The sequence below is a fragment of the Polychytrium aggregatum genome, assembly GCF_025602895.1.
Source record: "Polychytrium aggregatum strain JEL109 chromosome Unknown BJ171scaffold_38, whole genome shotgun sequence".
Taxonomy (NCBI): Eukaryota; Fungi; Chytridiomycota; class Chytridiomycetes; order Polychytriales; genus Polychytrium; species Polychytrium aggregatum.
The window spans coordinates 298,006-315,013 of record NW_026516240.1 but is presented as its reverse complement, the minus strand read 5'-3'; the positions used below and the strand labels follow the sequence as shown (position 1 = coordinate 315,013).

At 58.5% G+C, this 17,008-nt stretch overlaps 4 protein-coding genes across 4 annotated transcripts; 2 read left to right on the top strand and 2 right to left on the bottom strand.

Moving 5' to 3' along the window:
- The first annotated feature begins 200 nt into the window (after positions 1 to 200).
- On the top strand, positions 201 to 6,089 carry BJ171DRAFT_517653 (PMR1-type calcium-transporting P-type ATPase). Its single transcript, XM_053112165.1, has 13 exons — positions 201 to 1,193; positions 1,541 to 1,622; positions 1,766 to 1,868; positions 2,011 to 2,232; positions 2,403 to 2,547; positions 2,720 to 3,004; positions 3,219 to 3,331; positions 3,422 to 3,812; positions 4,030 to 4,248; positions 4,349 to 4,486; positions 4,840 to 4,977; positions 5,154 to 5,371; positions 5,597 to 6,089. Exons 1-13 carry the CDS (start codon positions 479 to 481, stop codon positions 5,981 to 5,983), a joined length of 3,156 nt encoding a protein of 1,051 aa, XP_052963727.1. The 5' UTR covers positions 201 to 478; the 3' UTR covers positions 5,984 to 6,089.
- Positions 6,090 to 7,144: 1,055 nt separating this feature from the next.
- Positions 7,145 to 11,199, top strand: BJ171DRAFT_201996 (uncharacterized protein). Its single transcript, XM_053106281.1, has 6 exons — positions 7,145 to 7,908; positions 8,198 to 8,439; positions 8,595 to 8,850; positions 8,991 to 9,092; positions 9,408 to 10,256; positions 10,517 to 11,199. The coding sequence occupies exons 1-6, from the start codon at positions 7,330 to 7,332 to the stop codon at positions 11,180 to 11,182; spliced, it is 2,694 nt and encodes an 897-aa protein (XP_052963726.1). The 5' UTR covers positions 7,145 to 7,329; the 3' UTR covers positions 11,183 to 11,199.
- A 234-nt stretch (positions 11,200 to 11,433) lies between these two features.
- Positions 11,434 to 14,045, bottom strand: BJ171DRAFT_517649 (uncharacterized protein). The gene is made up of 7 exons (XM_053112164.1): positions 13,841 to 14,045; positions 13,616 to 13,664; positions 13,090 to 13,352; positions 12,748 to 12,989; positions 12,549 to 12,663; positions 12,004 to 12,257; positions 11,434 to 11,842 (listed from the first exon to the last, which is right to left on the bottom strand). Exons 1-7 carry the CDS (start codon positions 13,890 to 13,892, stop codon positions 11,657 to 11,659), a joined length of 1,161 nt encoding a protein of 386 aa, XP_052963725.1. The 5' UTR covers positions 13,893 to 14,045; the 3' UTR covers positions 11,434 to 11,656.
- Positions 13,935 to 16,422, bottom strand: BJ171DRAFT_570305 (uncharacterized protein; the record flags this gene model as incomplete). The annotated part of the gene is made up of 6 exons (XM_053113626.1): positions 13,935 to 14,046; positions 14,372 to 15,069; positions 15,187 to 15,449; positions 15,650 to 16,035; positions 16,148 to 16,274; positions 16,378 to 16,422. Coding segments are annotated over 6 exons (1,629 nt in total), but the record flags the coding sequence as incomplete, so codon positions are not given.
- Between the last annotated feature and the right edge of the window lie 586 nt (positions 16,423 to 17,008).

Here is a 17,008-nt window from a genome sequence, read left to right as displayed (position 1 = left end):
GCTCATTACATCGCTCATTACATCACCCTTCGCATCGCTCGTCGTCGCCCTTCGCCATCGGCCCCATTCGCCGGCACCGCACGCCGCGGCCGTCGCTTGTTCCAAACTCGGCGCGCACGATCGCACCAAACCTGCTCGGCGCCGTGCTGCAACCCTCACCGCACCAGCCCGTCCTGCCTCTGTCCTGCCTCTGTCCTGCATCTGCCCCCCCCCCATCGGCCTCGACGCTGCTGCTGCTGCTGCTGCCCGCATCCCCTCTGGGATCCTTCGTTTCCCTGCTGTGGCTCCCTCTGCTGCCCTGCATCTGTGGCTACATCCACGCCTCCATTAACTTCTGTCTCCATCGCCATCCGAGTCTGTCAAGGTCTCCTCCTGACTCCCCACCGACTCCCCACCGGCTCCCACTGACTCGCCCACCACCGCTTCGGCTTTTTTCCTTTCCCGGCTTCAATCGGCGTCGCTCCGGGACGCCGCCATTATGAACGGTACAACCCTGCCTTTTGCTGATCAGCACCGTTACGTCCCAGCCAACACTCAGCAAACCGATCCCTATTCAGCCCCAACATCGCCCAGTCCCGGGGACATCCAGCTTTCCAGGATCCCAAGCAAGTTTGCGCGACAATCTGTCGCCCAATCGTCCTCCCCCTCGCCTCTGCAGCAGTATCGATCGGCTCCGAATACGCCGCCGCCCACGTCCACTAGTCCATCGGCCCCCCATCCCCACTTGTCCTTTGCGCCGGCGTCCGGTCCCTCGACCATGCCCTGGGTATCGTCCTCACAGCCTGGTCCCGCTCAGCCGCCATCGCGAGACGAGTCCGGGAAACTGCCATTCTATGGCGACTTTGGATCGCTTCCAGGAAATCAGCGTCCTCGTCTGTCGGCATCCCATCCTCGAGCGGCCCCGCAGTCGCCCTCAGCCCTCTATGCAAACAAGTCTGTCGTTGAGACTCTGGCCGAGCAGAACGTCGATCCCGGCTCGGGTCTCTCGCTCGCCGAAGCCAATTCGAGACTCTTGATCCATGGTCCGAACGAGCTCGTTGTCAAGGAGGAGGAATCGCTGACCACCAAGTTCCTCGAGCAGTTCAAGAACCCGCTGATTCTGCTCCTGTTTGGCTCCGCAATGATCTCAATTGTGCTCAACCACATCGAGGATGCCGTCAGCATCACTCTCGCCATCGTTATTGTGGTCACAGGTCAGTGGAGCTCGCTTGTGCGTTACGAAACGCTACGGTGCGTCGTGATGGGTTGTGGTGCAATGGCTCGGTCATCGTCTGCATCAGGGATGGTGCCATCCGCAATTATCTGGGCTGGATACCTCTGCTGCCGCGAGGTCGGTAGACGAGCTTCGAGCAGCTGTGAATGAACTCGGTGCTGCCATCCATTGCCGGCCACTGCTACCCAGCGCCACTTGCTTCTGTAATCCACTATCGATCTGGAATCCTGAACCATCCTTGCCCTTTGCTCCATCATGCACATCCCGTCGCTCCACTTTTGCCTCAAAATCCGCAATCCCAACAACAACGCATCGACCAACGGCCAGTCGCATTCATTCAAGAGTACCGCTCCGAACAGTCCCTGGAGGCGCTGAACAAGCTGGTGCCGCATTATGCCCATGTTGTTCGGTGGGTGGTTCTTCGCCGCTCCTCATTTGGCCGTGCCACGCTGCAGCTTTCATCATTTGTGGGTGTGGGTAGGATCTGGTATGACAAGCCCTCTGTTCGGCCGCTCATATCGCCCGCTGTTGCATGTCCACTCAATTCGTCAGGAATGGGCATGAGTACACAATCGACGCCAATGACTTGGTCCCTGGCGATATCATCCGGTTTCGCACTGGCGATCGCATCCCCGCTGACATTCGCTTGATCTCGGTAAGCGGCAAGCGCACTTTGATCGTTTGGCTACGACACTGGTCCCGGCCAACTGCTCCAAGGCGCTCGATCGCAGAAGCTGCCATTTCATTCAGCCGGCCAGTTGGTGTTCTAAGTGCTGTCTGGAACGTCGGTTTTGTAGGCGTGCGATGTTGCCATCGATCAATCGACCCTTACTGGCGAGACTGAGCCCTGCAAAAAGCACACGGATGTCATCGACAACGGCGGCAGCGTCATCCCCCTGCAGGACCGAAACAACATTGCGTTCATGGGAACGCTCACCCGACAGGGATACGGATCCGGCGTCGTCATCGGCACCGGCGAGCACAGCGAGTTTGGTGTGGTCTTCCATATGATGAAGGATGTAAGTCGAGAGTGCTGGCACGCGGCGTTTGGGGAGTGACCGGGTAGATCGACCGCCCTCTTGTCTACATCTCCGTGGTGCCCATCTGTCGGTGGTTTGGGTTTTGGGAGGTCGGCACCGAGAATCCTGACTTTAGCCAACTCTGGCCACCCCACGACGCTTGCTCGCAGGTCGAAGTCCGCAAAACGCCGCTGCAGCACAAAATGGACCACCTCGGCAAGCAGCTCTCGATCATGTCCTTTGGACTCATCTTCTTGATCGCCGTCATTGGCGTCATCCAAGGCCGGACGTGGCTGGAAATGTTTACGATTGGAGGTAACGGCTGAATAGTCGGGGCCGAGCGCAACAACGTCGGCTCCAGGACCTCTTCTTCTCGAACCGCAGTCAGGATGGGTGTGGGAACGTATCTTCGATCGATGTGTATGTGTGCTGGTACTGGTGGATGCGCGGGCATTAACTATACCGCTCGCTGTCATCGCTATTGCAGTGAGTCTCGCTGTCGCTGCGATCCCAGAGGGCCTGCCGATTGTCGTCACGGTCACGCTGGCCCTCGGTGTGCTGCGAATGGCCAAGCGCAGCTCGATTATCAAGAAGCTGCCTTCGGTAGAAGCCCTTGGTTCGGTCAATGCCATTTGCGTCGACAAGACCGGAACCCTGACGCTGAACAAGATGACAGTGACCCGGTTCTTCACCGCCGCACAGGCCCGTGTCTATGAGGTTGACGAGTCTGCGCCCAACTACAGCCCGGCCGTGCACGCCCTCGTGCGCATCGGTAAAGCTCCTGCCTGTGACGGAAGTGGGAGATGAGACAAGGGATGGGCTTGAATGGCATGAAAGAAGTGTGCTTGGACTCATCTGCTGATTGCCAAAGCCGGTGCAATCTGTCCCTCCTCCACTGACAAATGTGTTCATCGTCGACGCAATGGCTGGGTGCACGACGCCTTTGGCGCGTACTGTTTTGTCGAACACCGTTGCTCCGAATCCAGGCAATCTCTGCAACAACGCCAAGCTCAACGAAGACCAGCACTGGATCGGACAGCCCACCGAGACTTCCATTCTTGAATACTGCAGCAAGATCTCCCTGGGTGATCTGAGGCTAGTAAGTGGCATGCTGTCCCTGTGCAACGTGGACGCACCCGTTTGATCAAACGGACTCCATTCAAACCATCGCTCCTATGCACGGCCACAGGAAAATCCCCGTATCAACGAGATCCCCTTCAACACCGACAAAAAATACATGGCCGTCGAGTGCGAGTATGGCATCCACGGAGAGCACGAAAACACCTTCTACGTCAAAGGCGCGGCCGAAACCGTCCTGGCCCAGTGCTTCCGGTACTACCACGGCCACGGCGACATCCGCCCCATCGATACTGAAACTCGAAGCATGATCGAGTCGAAGGCATCGCAGAGCGCCTCGCAGGGACTGCGGGTGCTGTGCATGGCATACGGACGCGCGATGAGCGACCTGGTTTTTGTCGGCTTCGTGGCAATGGAGGATCCCCCGCGCCCCGGTGTCCCAGAGACCATCCACAGGCTCCTGACGAGCGGAATCAAAATCGTGATGATTACCGGAGATTCAGGTAAGTCGCGAGTTGATGGACTGTGGGAAGAGTGGAGGCCAGGACCTTGCCAGGAACGAGATCCTTGCGGGCTTGGTGTCTGTCCTACTCGACATCGAGGTTGAGGATGTTCTCTCAAGCCATCCGTGAGAACGAGTCCGCTTCGATCAAGGGGCAGAGGCAGCATCCCCCGTGCATGCCGAGTGCTAACTGGCTGCCGATGCCTTTTTGTTCCCAGCCGACACGGCCTGTGCCATTGCCACGAACCTCGGCATCCCCTTCCGGGCACGCCAAGGCACTCTGTCGGGCACAGAGGTCGAGTCACTGAGCGAGCGCCAGCTACAAGAAGTTGTGGAGGGCGCCTCGATCATATACCGAGCGACCCCCAAGCACAAGATGCACATAGTGCGTGCGCTGCAGTCGCAGGGATACGTCGTAGCCATGACCGGCGATGGAGGTATGTGAGGTGCTCGCTGTCTCAGCTTCGATCACGCCTTGGTGGCTGTGCGCCAACGCCTGTTTGCTGATCGATATAACTCGCGCCACACGATATCAAGTCAACGACGCCCCTGCCTTGCGCCTGGCCGACATTGGCGTATCTATGGGCAAGAGCGGCACGGATGTATCCAAGGAGGCTGCCGACATGATCCTGGTTGACGACGACTTTTCGACTGTTCTCTATGCCATCGAGGAAGGTGAGTGTTGCTCTGCTGACAAATCACGATCCGCGATCGCGGGAGTGGATGCTCTTGCTTGAGGGCGCCGATGTCTGTGTCGATGTCTGTGTCGATGTCTGTGTCGATGCCTGTGTCGATCCATCAGTGCCGCCATGGTTCCTGCTGCTCTCAACCGGCTGTGCGGCGCTGTCCGCCAACTTTAGCATCGCAGAGATCGTGTGATGGACGATCTGTAGAACTGGAGCAGTCGATTTTATCCGCGTGCCCACGCGCGATCGCCCACGCATTTCACATCAGTTGCACACCCGCCCGCAAACTCACAGTTCAACCTCTTGCTCGCACTCTCACGCCGACTCTGCAAATGGACACAGGCAAGTCGATCTTCTACAACATCCAGAACTTTTTGAAGTTCCAGCTCAGCACGAGCATGGCGGCGCTGAGTCTCGTGGCCTTCTCGACGATTCTCGGGTTCGCCAACCCGCTCAATGCCATGCAAATCCTGTGGATTAGTAAGTGTCTGGGTGGCCCAGCGTTCCTGGCGGCGAAGCAAACAGCGCGTGGCAGAATCGCTGCCAAACAACGACCCCCCGGCCGCCGCCCTGTTGGGGCCGTATCGCCCTTGGGGAATGGGAGGGCATGGACCGGGTCCGCCTGGCACCGCTGACGCAGTTGCACTCTTCGCCAGATATCATCTGCGACGGACCTGTGGCGCAGTCTCTCGGTGTTGAAGCCGTCGACCCAAACATCATGCGCAAGCCCCCGCGCCCCAAGGACGAGCCGATCATCACCCGGGAGCTGGTCACGCGGATTGTCGTCTCGGCGGTGATTATGGTGGCGGGAACGCTCTACGTCTTCCGAAGTGAGATGATGGAGGGCGACGCTGGCCCTCGCGTGACGACCATGGTAAGCGATGCACACGACCGCAGATTGCCGTTGAGTGGAGGTGTGCCTGTGCTGTCGGTGCTGTCGGTGCTGTTGCGGTGGCGTGGGAACTGCACCGACGGCATACCATCGGCTGTGTGAGCGCCGTGCAAGGCCCATCCATCCAGCAATCTCAACGAACAGTGCATCAACTCACTCTGTTTTCTCCCCCCCCCCCTGTGAACGGCGTGCACTCGGTGCCGGCAGACGTTTACGTGCTTCGTCTTCTTTGACATGTTCAACGCTCTCGCCTGCCGGTCGGACAAGCGCTCGGTATTTGAGATCGGAATCGGAAGCAACCAGATGTTCAACTTGGCGGTGGTGGCTTGTCTTCTCGGACAGCTTCTGGTCATCTACGTACCGTTTCTGCAAGTTGTTTTCCAAACCGAGGCGCTTTCGCTTGGGGACCTGGTGTTTCTGACCCTGCTGGGCAGCATCGTCCTGTGGGTCGACGAGTTCCGCAAGCTTGTCGGCTACGGCGGCCGCGGCTTCTCGGGGGTACTTGGTGTCGTGGAACGAAGCACCCGCGGCATGATGCAAGTCAAGCAGAAAGCCGACTCGATGGAGACCGAGCGGCTGGAGCAGGTGGTGTGAGATGGGTGCTGCTGGTGCCAGTGCGGGATGGGATGGATGGATGGGATGGAAGGGTGCGGATGCGATATAGATGCTGGAGCCGTAAAGAATATACGCTCTACGGATTAACACCTGTGCCGATGGAGAGCTGCAACGGAGGGCATCGGCACTGGGCGGCACCGCAGCGCAGGACATGCGCACTGCACGGCATCGCCGTCGGGGCGGGTGGGAAGTACCCGTGCGGAATCGCCCGCAACGGCCGCGCGTCGCCATTGGGCGCCCTTGGCCCTTTTTTTTCTTCGTAATGCATTGGCGGCCACCCGTCCTCGGCCCCGCGACCATCGCTCGTCTCCACACCCGCACGATCACCAACCGCTTTAACGACCGCCTTAACGACTGTCTGAACGACCCCACCGCCGACAGCGCCGCCGACAAGACCTCGCCAAGACCGCCGTCAAGACTTCCTTCAAGCACCTTCCGCAAGCATCGCCTCACCGAGCACCTTCCCCGCAACCGATTCCAGCTGCTCCTTCAGACTGGGCCACCGCGCTGTCCCAAGCCTGCGTTCTCTCCCAGGTCCGTTGCCGTCCTGCGCCGTCTCGGCCCCGTTGCTGCTTTGGAGGGTCTCGCTGGGAGTTTCTCGGTCGCTCTCGCCTCTCCCGCCCTCGCTGCCACCGATCGTGCCTGCTGAGCGCACGAGAGACTTTTCTTGAGTATAAAGCCGCTGCATCGGCTGGCTCCACTGCCCCCACCTCCCCATTCGCCTGTCTCGCTGCTCTGTCACTTGTAAGCCCTCTGCTTTCCTGTCGCTGCTCCTGCACCTCCTCACGCTGCCCAGGTGTCACTGCGAGCGACAGCCGTCAATGTCTGGCCAGTTTCGTTTCCGGGCTCCACATCCCGCCCTTCAGTCCATCGCCACTTGCATCGTCGCTTGCGTCGGCACTCTGGCAAGCCCCTGCCTACCAGAGGCGGTGACTTTTTCATGAACACACGATGATGCACCCTCTCTGGACTGGCGAGCCTATCCTGTGATGAGACAATCTCGCCCCTCTTTCCTCCCTTCTCCCGGCTGCTCGGGATGGGCTGGCTGCAGCCCGGCGACGCTCTGCTGGTTCATGGCACCTTGCAGACCCCCTTCGTCCCTCAGACACGCTCGGAGCCGGGTAGTCCATGGCTAATCGCTCTTCTCGCTCTCGATTGAATCTCTAGATACTTTGTAGTCCCAAGCTTTCCGATCGCCTACCGGATCTCCTCAGCATCTGATTCACACCCACTCACGGTCGTCCAGCACCTCAACTTTGTTTGCCACTGCCAACATCGCCTCCTGCATCGCATTCCCCGATTCGCCTTCAATTATTTACAGCGCCATGTCCGAGCATCCCAAGCGTCAGCAGAAAAAGAAGTTTGTCTCGCTTTCCGAGTTCAACAGCCAGCAGCGCCAGCAGCAGAAGGGCCAGAGCCCGCTCTCTGCCGGGGCCGATTCGTCCTCTGCCTCGCAGCTCCCGCCCGCCTCGCCCCCGGCCCAGTCCTCCCCCGACGCCTCGTCAGAAGCAGCGGTCGACCTGGCCGCCTTGACTCTGGCCAAAGGTGGCCCACGCCAGAACCAATCCCAGTCCCAGTCCCAGTCTCAAAACCAAAGTCGTCACCAACATAACCGCCGCAACCAGCGGGGTGGAAAACCCCCGGAGGCGGCTGCAGACAGCAGTCCCGCCAACCAGGGCCGGTCCCGAAACAATGCCAGGGCTGCTGCTGCCCCTCCCCCTGTGCCTGTACCCGAAGACGACTCGGACAGCAGCTCGGAATCAGACTCGGAGGAGGAGCTGTGCATCATCTGCGCCGATCCCATCTCGTGGTATGCCGTTGGCGAGTGCAACCATCGAGTCTGCCACATGTGCTCGCTCCGCCTCCGTGCCCTCTACAAGATCAACTCGTGCTCGTACTGTAAGGTGAGCGCCGTGTGCCATATTGCCCCATCGCTGCTGGAACGGGTGCTCAAGCACAGAGTGGAGCCGATGCCGTGTGATGCGCAGGCTGGATGGCACCCGTTGCCACGCCAGATCCATCCGCCATCATATCGGACCCGTCCGTCGTCTCCCGGTAGAGATGCATCAAAGTGCGTGCGGATGTCTGGCTGCAGTGCGAAAGCTCTCGTGCGGCAAGTCTCCGTGTTTCCCAACAATCGTCTTTCACGACTGACCCGTGGCACTTGCTTCTCTGTGTGAACTCGGTACATAGAGCGAGCTCAAAGACGTCGTCTTCACCAAGGATAGAGAAGCTCCCTTTTCGTCGTTCAATCTCGCGCGACTTCCTCATCACGACAAACGGACAGCAATATACTTTGACAGCGACGAGAGCTACGAAGAAGCAATGATTTTGCTACGATTCAACTGTCCGGATCCCGACTGCGAGGTTGCATGTCCGGGCGGGTGGGCTGAGCTCAAGAACCACGTCAAGCATGTCCACAAAATGAAGATGTGGTGAGTGTCTGCCCGTGGCGCTGGCCGTCGTGATATCACTGCACCATGGCCGGATTTGGCTGCCTCTCTCCGTCAAACCGGAGCGTCTTCCACCCTCAGAGGCACATGGACATTGCAGCCCGCATAAACTCACTCCACTGCTCTGTTTTCCGCAGCGACCTCTGCACCCGCCACAAGAAGGTCTTCACTCACGAGCACACGCTCTTCACGAACGCCACGCTCAATCGCCACTACAGCGAAGGTGATCCAGAGGACCGGTCCTTCCGCGGGCATCCCGAGTGCGGCTTCTGCAGCCTCTCGTTCTATGGTCAAGATGAACTCTTTGAGCACTGCAAGAAAGATCACGAACAGTGCTTCCTGTGCGTGCGAGCCGGCATTCGCAACCAATATTATGCCAACTACGAATCGCTGGTACGTCCTCTCCCCCCCAGTCCGACCGCGAAATGCAGATGCATCGCATGCAGGGAGAGACCATACTCTTGTCGCCCGAGATGCGCGTGTCGTATGATACACCAGTTGACACGATACCTTCTCTCTTCCCTGCTCTGCAGGAGAACCATTTCCACTCTGATCACTTCTGGTGCAAGGAGCCCGAGTGCTTGGAGAAGAAGTTTATCGTTTTTGCCACTGACATTGACTTGCTCGCGCACGAGGTCAGTCGCGTGTGACCTTTAGCTTTCCTGATTGTCTTGGATGCGCTTGTGCGTCAGAGTTCGGCTCCACACCATCACATCATTATTGCCTTGCATCGGCTTTGTCGTTTCTCGACCATGTCACCCTTGTGGGCGATTCAATCCGTCGCTCTCGTCAATTGATCACCCACCCACCCCTCCGAACTATCTGCCGCACACTCGCTAACCCGCGCCATTCCTTTTGCTTATTCTCCTATCACTGCACGATGGCATCGTTGCTCGCCGCCGTCCACCTGCCGAAATCGCCGGTCTTAATCTCTGCCGACAAACCTCCAGATGGAAGCCCATCCCGGCAAGCGCTCCGGCAAGGGCCGCCCCAACATCGAACTCAACTTCTCCTACAGCGGCAGCGCCTCGCGTGAGCGCCATGCAAGGGGCGGCGACCACGGCCACCGGGATTCTGGGGCAGGCTCCAACTCCCGTGGCCGTGGCAAGGGCAAGGCTCCTGCAACCCCATCTCCCGTGGCCGATCAGCCTAGCAACAGTGTTTCGACTCACTCGCAGGACTCACCTACGCCATCGCCATCGACAAACACGGTTCCTGGCGGACGGATTCGACCACCCCCTGGATTCGGCTCTCAGCTCACCCCGGCGGAGCCTGCTGCAGTCGTTGAGGCTCCACCCACTCCCACCCCAGCGGCCCCTGCCGAATGGATTGCCAAATCGAAAGCCCGGAGCAACCTGCGCTCGACCGAAGACTTCCCGTCGCTCTCGAGCGCGGCCTCTGGATCGTCGAGCTCTCAACGAACGCCGAGCGGACCAAGCTATGCTAACCCCAACGCCGCCGCCGCCGCCGCATCGTCCAGGTCGGCGGAAGGTGATCCCGAGTTGATCCCAAAGCTCCAGCAGCTCTTTGGCTCGGATCTCCCGCGCTTCAACCAGTTCAAGGCAATGCTGGCGCAATTCCGCTCTGGCGAGATGCAGGCTGCTGAGCTCTTGGAGCGGTTCCTTCACTTGGCCACATTGGGCAAGACTGCCGGAAAGCAGACGCATCACGCCGAACACGAAGCCGCCCGCATCTGGACAAAGCTGGCCGAAACGGCGCCTGCAGATGGTCTTGGCCGTCCTGGATCCATCACGAAGCGCGAGGAGATGCTCTTTGCCCTCAACGACTGGAAGATCAAGGTAGGCAGGCAGGTCAAAGCATGCCCGGACGACCGTAGTGTGTCTGTTCATCGAGTGTGGCCTGGCTGTGTCGACTTTCCTGTCGTTGTACAGTGGCTGTCTTGCAAGGTTGACCTTTTATTGTTGCATGCCGGTCACCCTCCACGGCATCCTGACCACCCTCCACGGCATGCTGGTCATCCTTCATTGCACCTCACTGTTGATTACCACCTCTGACACCTGCGCTCTGCTACTTGCCTAATTTGCCTCCCCGTCTGCAGCAGCGGCGCATCAGCGAGTCCACCACGCCCAAGCACAAGGCGCCCTACGGGCTTGCGACCGCTGGCTCGTCCGTATCTCCCAGCCCGCCGTCGCCCTCCGGCTCCAAGGTGCTTGTGATCAAGAGCGCCTCTAACAAGCAGCGCGTGAATGCTGCTGGATGGGCAGCAAGCAGCGCCGGCCGTGGATATGCCAAGCCTGCTGTCGAGCTCGACGATGGCGCCTGGGACCGGATTGCCAGCGACACCATCAACAGGATGCGCGAGCCTCCGACCCCGCCAAGCCCACAGACGTTCGTGCCGTCCAATACCACTCCAACGCCCAGGCCTGCGGCATCAGCATCAGCATCGACATCATTCTCGGCCATCATTTCGGAGCCTCGGGTCAAAGGCGGTGCTTTTGGTCGTGGCACCAGCGCCCAGGACGAGTATCCAGCCTTGGCGCCGACCAAGACTTCGACCAAGAGCGCGTACATGCGAACCGGGTCGCATGGCACCCGGGTGATGCAAAACTATGGCCTCATTTCTCCCGCACCAGCATCCAACCCGTGGGGACCAGCAGGCTCTGCCGACAACGACGATCCTGAGGAGGACTCTCAGCTCGAAGATCGCTCGAAAAGCAAGCGACAGGGGAAGAAGAAGCAAGTTTTGCTTCGTGTCGGGCTGTAGCCCCCTCCCCCACTGCCCCATTCTGGCTGCAATACTACTCCGGACTGTGTCGCCTTGAGATGGAGGAGAAGGGGCAGTGCGTTAGCTGGCTGTTTCCCCGGGCTGCTTCGGTCCCAGACCGCACAGCCACCCTGCTCATGATGCTGTGGGCCTGCCGCGCCTTGATATCTCGAATAGAATTGCAGCGGGCTTTAGCTCCTCCACTCCCTCGATGTCCATGCGACCGTTTCCTCGATGAGCTCTCCCGGCAATTTCGCGTGGCGAGCAAACGGGATCTATTTGGATATGCACCGGGTTCATGTCGGTGGTCGTGATGGATCGAACGTCTTGCTGTGAGCACAAGTGGAGGAGGGGGGGAGTGAGATGCAAGGGCATAGGCGTCGCCATAATTCACGTTGCTGTCGGCGATGACGGCAGCAGATTTCCAACCGCCAAAAGGTGAAAGAGTACATGGAACCGGTGAATGTCTTTGCTCTATTCCTTCCCAAAGTACTCTCGGGTGTGGGCGCACTTGGGATTGGTGCACTGCGGGCAGCGCAGGCCCAGCTGGGTGGACACCTTGGTGCCGGTGCTGAGATGGTCCTTGACAAGCTTGGCCAAGCCGTCGATAAAGACCGGGTCGTCATTGAGGGACTCGACTCGCTTGAGGTTGACTCCGTTCTGAGTGGTAAGAACACACCATGCAAATGAGTTGCATACGACCAACAAGAGCAAGAGCCAGATGCGACGCTGGCTGACACGGTTAAATGCAGGCACAAAGGGCACATCCTCGAGTTCCGCTTCACGTCGCTTGGCTTCTGCGATCCAGAACGCACACGCACCTCTTTGGCCAGATGCACATATTCGATGTCGACTTCAAACAATGTCTCGATGTGGTCCGAGACGAATGCAATCGGCACCACCAGGAGGTTCTTTTTGCCCTGCTTGGCATATCCCTCGATGACTTCGTTGGTCTTGGGGCCGAGCCAAGCGGAGGGGCCGACCTGGGACTGCCAGATCAGGCGATACGGGTTCGAAAACCCAAGTCTCTCCATGACCGCCTGGACGGTGGCCGCGACTTCTTGGGGATAGGGATCTGCCGGATGTCATATGGTATATGCCCGGCGGGCCCCAGATGTGGAGCGCATTCCAGCAGACGGCGTCAGTCGAGAGGTCGTACGCACAAATCGCATCAGCGACGAGCAGGCGAACCAGTAGAGCCTCATTCATGCTGCCGTATGGATATCGATCCCTCGTATCGGCGATGGCGAGCAGCATGGAGAGACGGCGGAAAGTCTTCTCGAACGCTGCATATCACCAGGTCTCCTGCCAGAAGCCGCAATAACCCAGCAACAATTGCAGCATGACATGATGTCGCATCACGAACCTCCTCGGTTGACCACCGACATGGGAAGCGAGTGCGCTGAGAACAGCAGCACCACATCCTTTCGCTCTTCGCTGGAGTACTCGGCCAGAGACCGTTCGATGTGCTGGGCAAAGGTCTGGGCGGCAGATGCGGCTGTGAGCCAGAGAAAGGGTTCCGGTGCGGAAGCAAAGCGGCCAAGGTGGCAATACTAACGACATACCTCGATGAGCTGGGGCTGGGTGGGCCAGCGGTCGATGATGCTCCACGAAAAGGCATCTTTCATGCCCAAGCGATCCATGGTCTTGTGAAGCTCGTTGAGCGATGAGCCAGTCGTCGAACAGGAGTACTGAGGATACATGGTCAAGGCGACGGCACGCTCGACGCCGTCCTGCTTCATGGCCTCGAGGGTCTCCTGGGTCAGCGGAGGAGCGTATCGGAAGGCGACGTATGACTTGTGGGGTGCTGGCAGGGTTCGGGTCACAGCAGTCGGTGAGAAATGAGGCCAGAGCACCCAGCCAGCGAGCGAGAACCGCCAGACGGCAGGCCAGATATGAACACTCACCTGTCTCGGGACACTGCTTGTCCAAGATCGACTCGAGAAGCTTGCCTTGTCGCTCGGTCCAGTAGCGGATGGGCGATCCACCGCCGATCTGGTCGTATTGCTCCTCGATCTTGGGGGTTCGGCGCCTGGCAATCCAAGGAGCCAGGACGCTCTGGAAGGGAATGGGGATCAAGTCGCCATCGGCAAACAGATTGCCGAGGAAGAAGCCGACCTCCTTCGAGGTCGAAGGACCACCCATGTTCATCAAAACAATGGCAGTGGGGCTGCGAGGAGATTGGGATCGTGGGTTGGGGGTTGGGGGTTGGGCGATACCGGCATCCCGAAAGGAGCCAGAAAACATACAACATGCATCCGAGGCAACCCAGCAGGGCAGCAACAGGTGACAACGTGGTAGAGTCGTAGCGCAACAGTAGGAAACGAGCGAGCTCAATTAGATTATCCGATCGCCTGGATCGTGAAGCCGTGGCTGTATTGCTGAAGCCAGGCCGGTAACAGAGCGATCCGCTGCATGTGTGGCTTGACTTACGGCTTGGGCTTGGCCTCGGCGGAGAAGTTAGCTGCCAGACATCGCTGATCTGCATGCGTGGACCATGGAGCAGGCTCGGGGATGTAAGCAACACTTTGCGCAAGGAGGCATCGGCTCTCGTTGTGCTCCAGCCATGAAGAAGCGCATGAACCTCGCGGACAGCCCGGATCTCATCAGGAGCCTCGATCAGGCAGCGAGACCAAACCCTGGGCAGCAAGCACGTACATGGGCCGCGAGCAAGAAGGACGGGCTTTGGGAGACGGAAGAGTTGGTTCATGTCGGAGGGCTTGGAGATGGACGGGGGAGAGGGTCGACGAACAGACCAAAGTCGCTGGTAGATCTCGGGAAGGCAAGGCAGCTGGGCTCGTCGGCAGATCCAGAGAAGCAGGAGGCTTGAGACGCGAGCAGCCGCGCCAGGCGGAGAAATGCGACTGCGGAGGAGGAAGAACATGTTCAAGGGCAGCAGCAGACCAGATGCCCCGGGGTGAAAACGGGTTGCCCACCACGGCCATCCGGCAGGGGCAGCCAGCGACAGGGGTACAGGACGGTGTATTTCGTTTGGCACCAGCAGACGACAAGCTAAAGCAGCGACAGAACACCATGTCGCTCCAAGGGTCTCTCTTCGCAATTCGGAATGTCGCCAAACTGGCAGCGCATCCGCAGATGGGGCTGAGAGGAAGGGGGGGAGAGGGGAAGCTGAAAGCAACGGCTAGCTCTCCGGCATCCCAATGATCGTTGTCTGGGAGCTGGCGGAACTGGTGCCGCTCTTTTGGGCCTTGAGTGTGTTGGACTTGGCCTTCTGGTGCTTGGACCGGAAGATTGTTGCCATGAGCTGTGCATTTGGGCTCTTGAAGCCGCCTTCGGGCGAGCGAGCCAGATTCAGCTCCTCGGACCATTTGGCCAGCAGGTACAGCTTGCGGGACTCGAATTCACTGGTCACGCAGATGATGGCGGCGGCAGCGCAGGTCGCCGGGATGGCCGTCACATCAAAGTAGCTGTAGATGGTGTTTGTGGCTATAAAGATGCCCGTAAAGACATGGAAGATGACCACCACGATCAGGATCGGATAGTAGCAGATGGCCAGGAGGCCCGACTGGGATCCAGCAGCAAAGGTGGCAATGACGACACAGTTGATGCTGAGAAAGAAGGTGGCATCGTCGATAACTTGGCTGTTGATGAAGAGAAAATGGTTCAGGACCCAGCCGCCTATGTTGAAGACGGCGCTGGTCAGGATCACAGCCTGCCACACCCAGGGATCCCGGCGCATCTTGGAGGATAGCAGGAACAGCTTTGGTGCAATCAGGGCCACTGGAAAGTAGATCAAGAAGGTGATGCTCGTTGCAGTTCCCTGTTGGATCAGTGTCCAGCTCGAGAGTAGATTGGTGGTGATGGCTCCAACGACGTTGATGACGGTCGTGGTCACATAGAGATACACCGATCTCTTTGTCATGATTCTGGCCACGGCGAGTGTGTCCGGGGAAGGGCGATAGTGCAGAGCACGTCAGTTGATCGGAACAGGCGGTTCTCGGGGCTGGCTGGGATGGAAGAGAAGACGGGCTGCGACATCTCACCTTCGATACTCCATCTCCAGCGTATCGTCCATGAAACGCATCATCACAAAGGTCCGCCAGTAGACCCATAGTCTTTGCTTCCACGACTGGTTCTGGATGCATGCCATGTCGCCGATGGGCAGAATGTACTCCCGAGTATCGATGTTGCGGTCCGCAAGGTAGAAGGGAATCTCATTGAGGATTGCTGCTGGAGGAGGCGAGAGTTCATCCTTCATCTTGATGATTTCCTTGGCAGTGTAGAACGACACGCGGCGATTGAGGTCCTGCACCCGTTTGCCAAGCAGAAGCGGGTTGTTGGTTCAGTGGAAAAAAACGAAAGATGAATGGTGTGCGAGAGTGCGTGGGAATGCGTGAGAGTGCGTTGGAATGCGTGAGAGTGTGGGAGCCGGCGAAAAGTATCGAACGCCAGCACCAACCACAGGCACCAGTGCGCCGTGCCAAAGAGTCGGCATTGCACCCTCACCTCAGCATAGGCCGCCAGCATGCCCGTGAGGGCCACCTTGCAGTACGTGAGCAAGACCGAGAATCCGTGGATGTTGCTGAAGACATTCGGATTGGTGAAATACCAAATCAGAGGCGACAGCAGCACAAACAGACCCATGGTCAGGTGGATCGATGAGCTTCGCCCCTGGTATGTGCTTGCCATGGAAAACACAATGGCGACATGGTGCGGGTTGATGATGATGCCAGCAGTTGCTGGGGTGTTGACGTAGGTCGAAGTTCGAACAGTCTGCCAGGCCAGACTGACAAGGATCCCAACGAGCCCGATGTGGGACATCCAAACTCGAAAGTTCGGACTCTGAGTGTATATCTTGGTCAAGCCGACTTGCAAGACCAGGCAGCAAACAGCTGGAGAGTCTGGCAGAGTACAAGCCAAATGCATTCAGCATCGTCGGCGGTGCTGTGTTTGCGGGCCCTGGAAACAGCACAGCATCAACCCAAGCGAGCGGCAGCGACTCACCACTGATGTCTGGCTGGCTGACCAGCCAGTTGAAGGCTACAAACATGATGTACGCAATCGCCACGGTGTCGTTGAGAGCAAAACGTCTCCAAGACACTGCCGAGAAGGCCATCCATTCGCTTTCGATCTGTGAAAGGCGGTGGAGAAAGCAAGGGTCAAGGACGGCACTAGCACCGCGCGAGGTGTCATGACGAAGGGCGGTGTGGTGCTGGATCCATGGTCATGCATACCTGCGGATCTCGGAACCTCAAAGGATACAATCTGATATGCTTCATTCTCCCTGGCTCAGTCAAGCAAGGTTACGGTTTCGGTGGATGGTCTGGTATCGTGCTAGAGATCCAGGGGAATTGGAAACCTTAAGGGCGTCTCCAAGATCACTATATACTCTGGGCCGCGGCTCAGAGGATGTCTGTCGGTGCCCCGCAGGTATTCTGTTCGGAAGCTACATTATGAAGCGCCAATCAGGACTGCGACCGCATCATTATTTGGAGGGCTGTCCTCGGCTGGTATGTGGAAACCCAGAATTCCAACGCTCCTGCGGATTTTCTCCCAAGACATTTCCTTTTGGCATGTCAGGCCCGCTCGAGTCTCTGATGGTCCTTGATTCCGATGTGCGGTGCATCCTCTGTCTTGGTGTTTCGACAGCCCAGGCGGAGGGATATGTATGCCAAGTATACACTTCCACCGACCTTTCCTCAGATTCGTACGGGATGAGTTGCTCAGTTCCCCGCACTGTGTCGGATGTAGAGAGAGTGTGTCTTGGCATAGCAATGGCGCCTTCACAGTATTTGGGCCTCCTCATAGTACCGCTAGTGTGGCTCTCCCGCATCGCCAGGGCACTCGATTGATTATGGAAGCTGG

What these genes read in the sequence shown, in the direction of transcription:
- BJ171DRAFT_517649 (XM_053112164.1), bottom strand. Translation starts at nt 13,892, where the DNA reads ATGAACCAACTCTTCCGTCTCCCAAAGCCCGTCCTTCTTGCTCGCGGC. An exon ending in GCCGAGGCCAAGCCCAAGCC is followed by an intron (nt 13,353 to 13,615) that starts GTAAGTCAAGCC and finishes ATCTCCTCGCAG; the next exon opens with CCCCACTGCCATTGTTTTGA. An exon ending in ATGTGCATCTGGCCAAAGAG is followed by an intron (nt 11,843 to 12,003) that starts GTGCGTGTGCGT and finishes CTTACCACTCAG; the next exon opens with AACGGAGTCAACCTCAAGCG.
- BJ171DRAFT_201996 (XM_053106281.1), top strand. Translation starts at nt 7,330, where the DNA reads ATGTCCGAGCATCCCAAGCGTCAGCAGAAAAAGAAGTTTGTCTCGCTT. An exon ending in TTGACTTGCTCGCGCACGAG is followed by an intron (nt 9,093 to 9,407) that starts GTCAGTCGCGTG and finishes ACAAACCTCCAG; the next exon opens with ATGGAAGCCCATCCCGGCAA. An exon ending in TCAACGACTGGAAGATCAAG is followed by an intron (nt 10,257 to 10,516) that starts GTAGGCAGGCAG and finishes CCCCGTCTGCAG; the next exon opens with CAGCGGCGCATCAGCGAGTC.
- BJ171DRAFT_517653 (XM_053112165.1), top strand. Translation starts at nt 479, where the DNA reads ATGAACGGTACAACCCTGCCTTTTGCTGATCAGCACCGTTACGTCCCA. An exon ending in CATTATGCCCATGTTGTTCG is followed by an intron (nt 1,623 to 1,765) that starts GTGGGTGGTTCT and finishes TCAATTCGTCAG; the next exon opens with GAATGGGCATGAGTACACAA. An exon ending in GGAAATGTTTACGATTGGAG is followed by an intron (nt 2,548 to 2,719) that starts GTAACGGCTGAA and finishes TCGCTATTGCAG; the next exon opens with TGAGTCTCGCTGTCGCTGCG.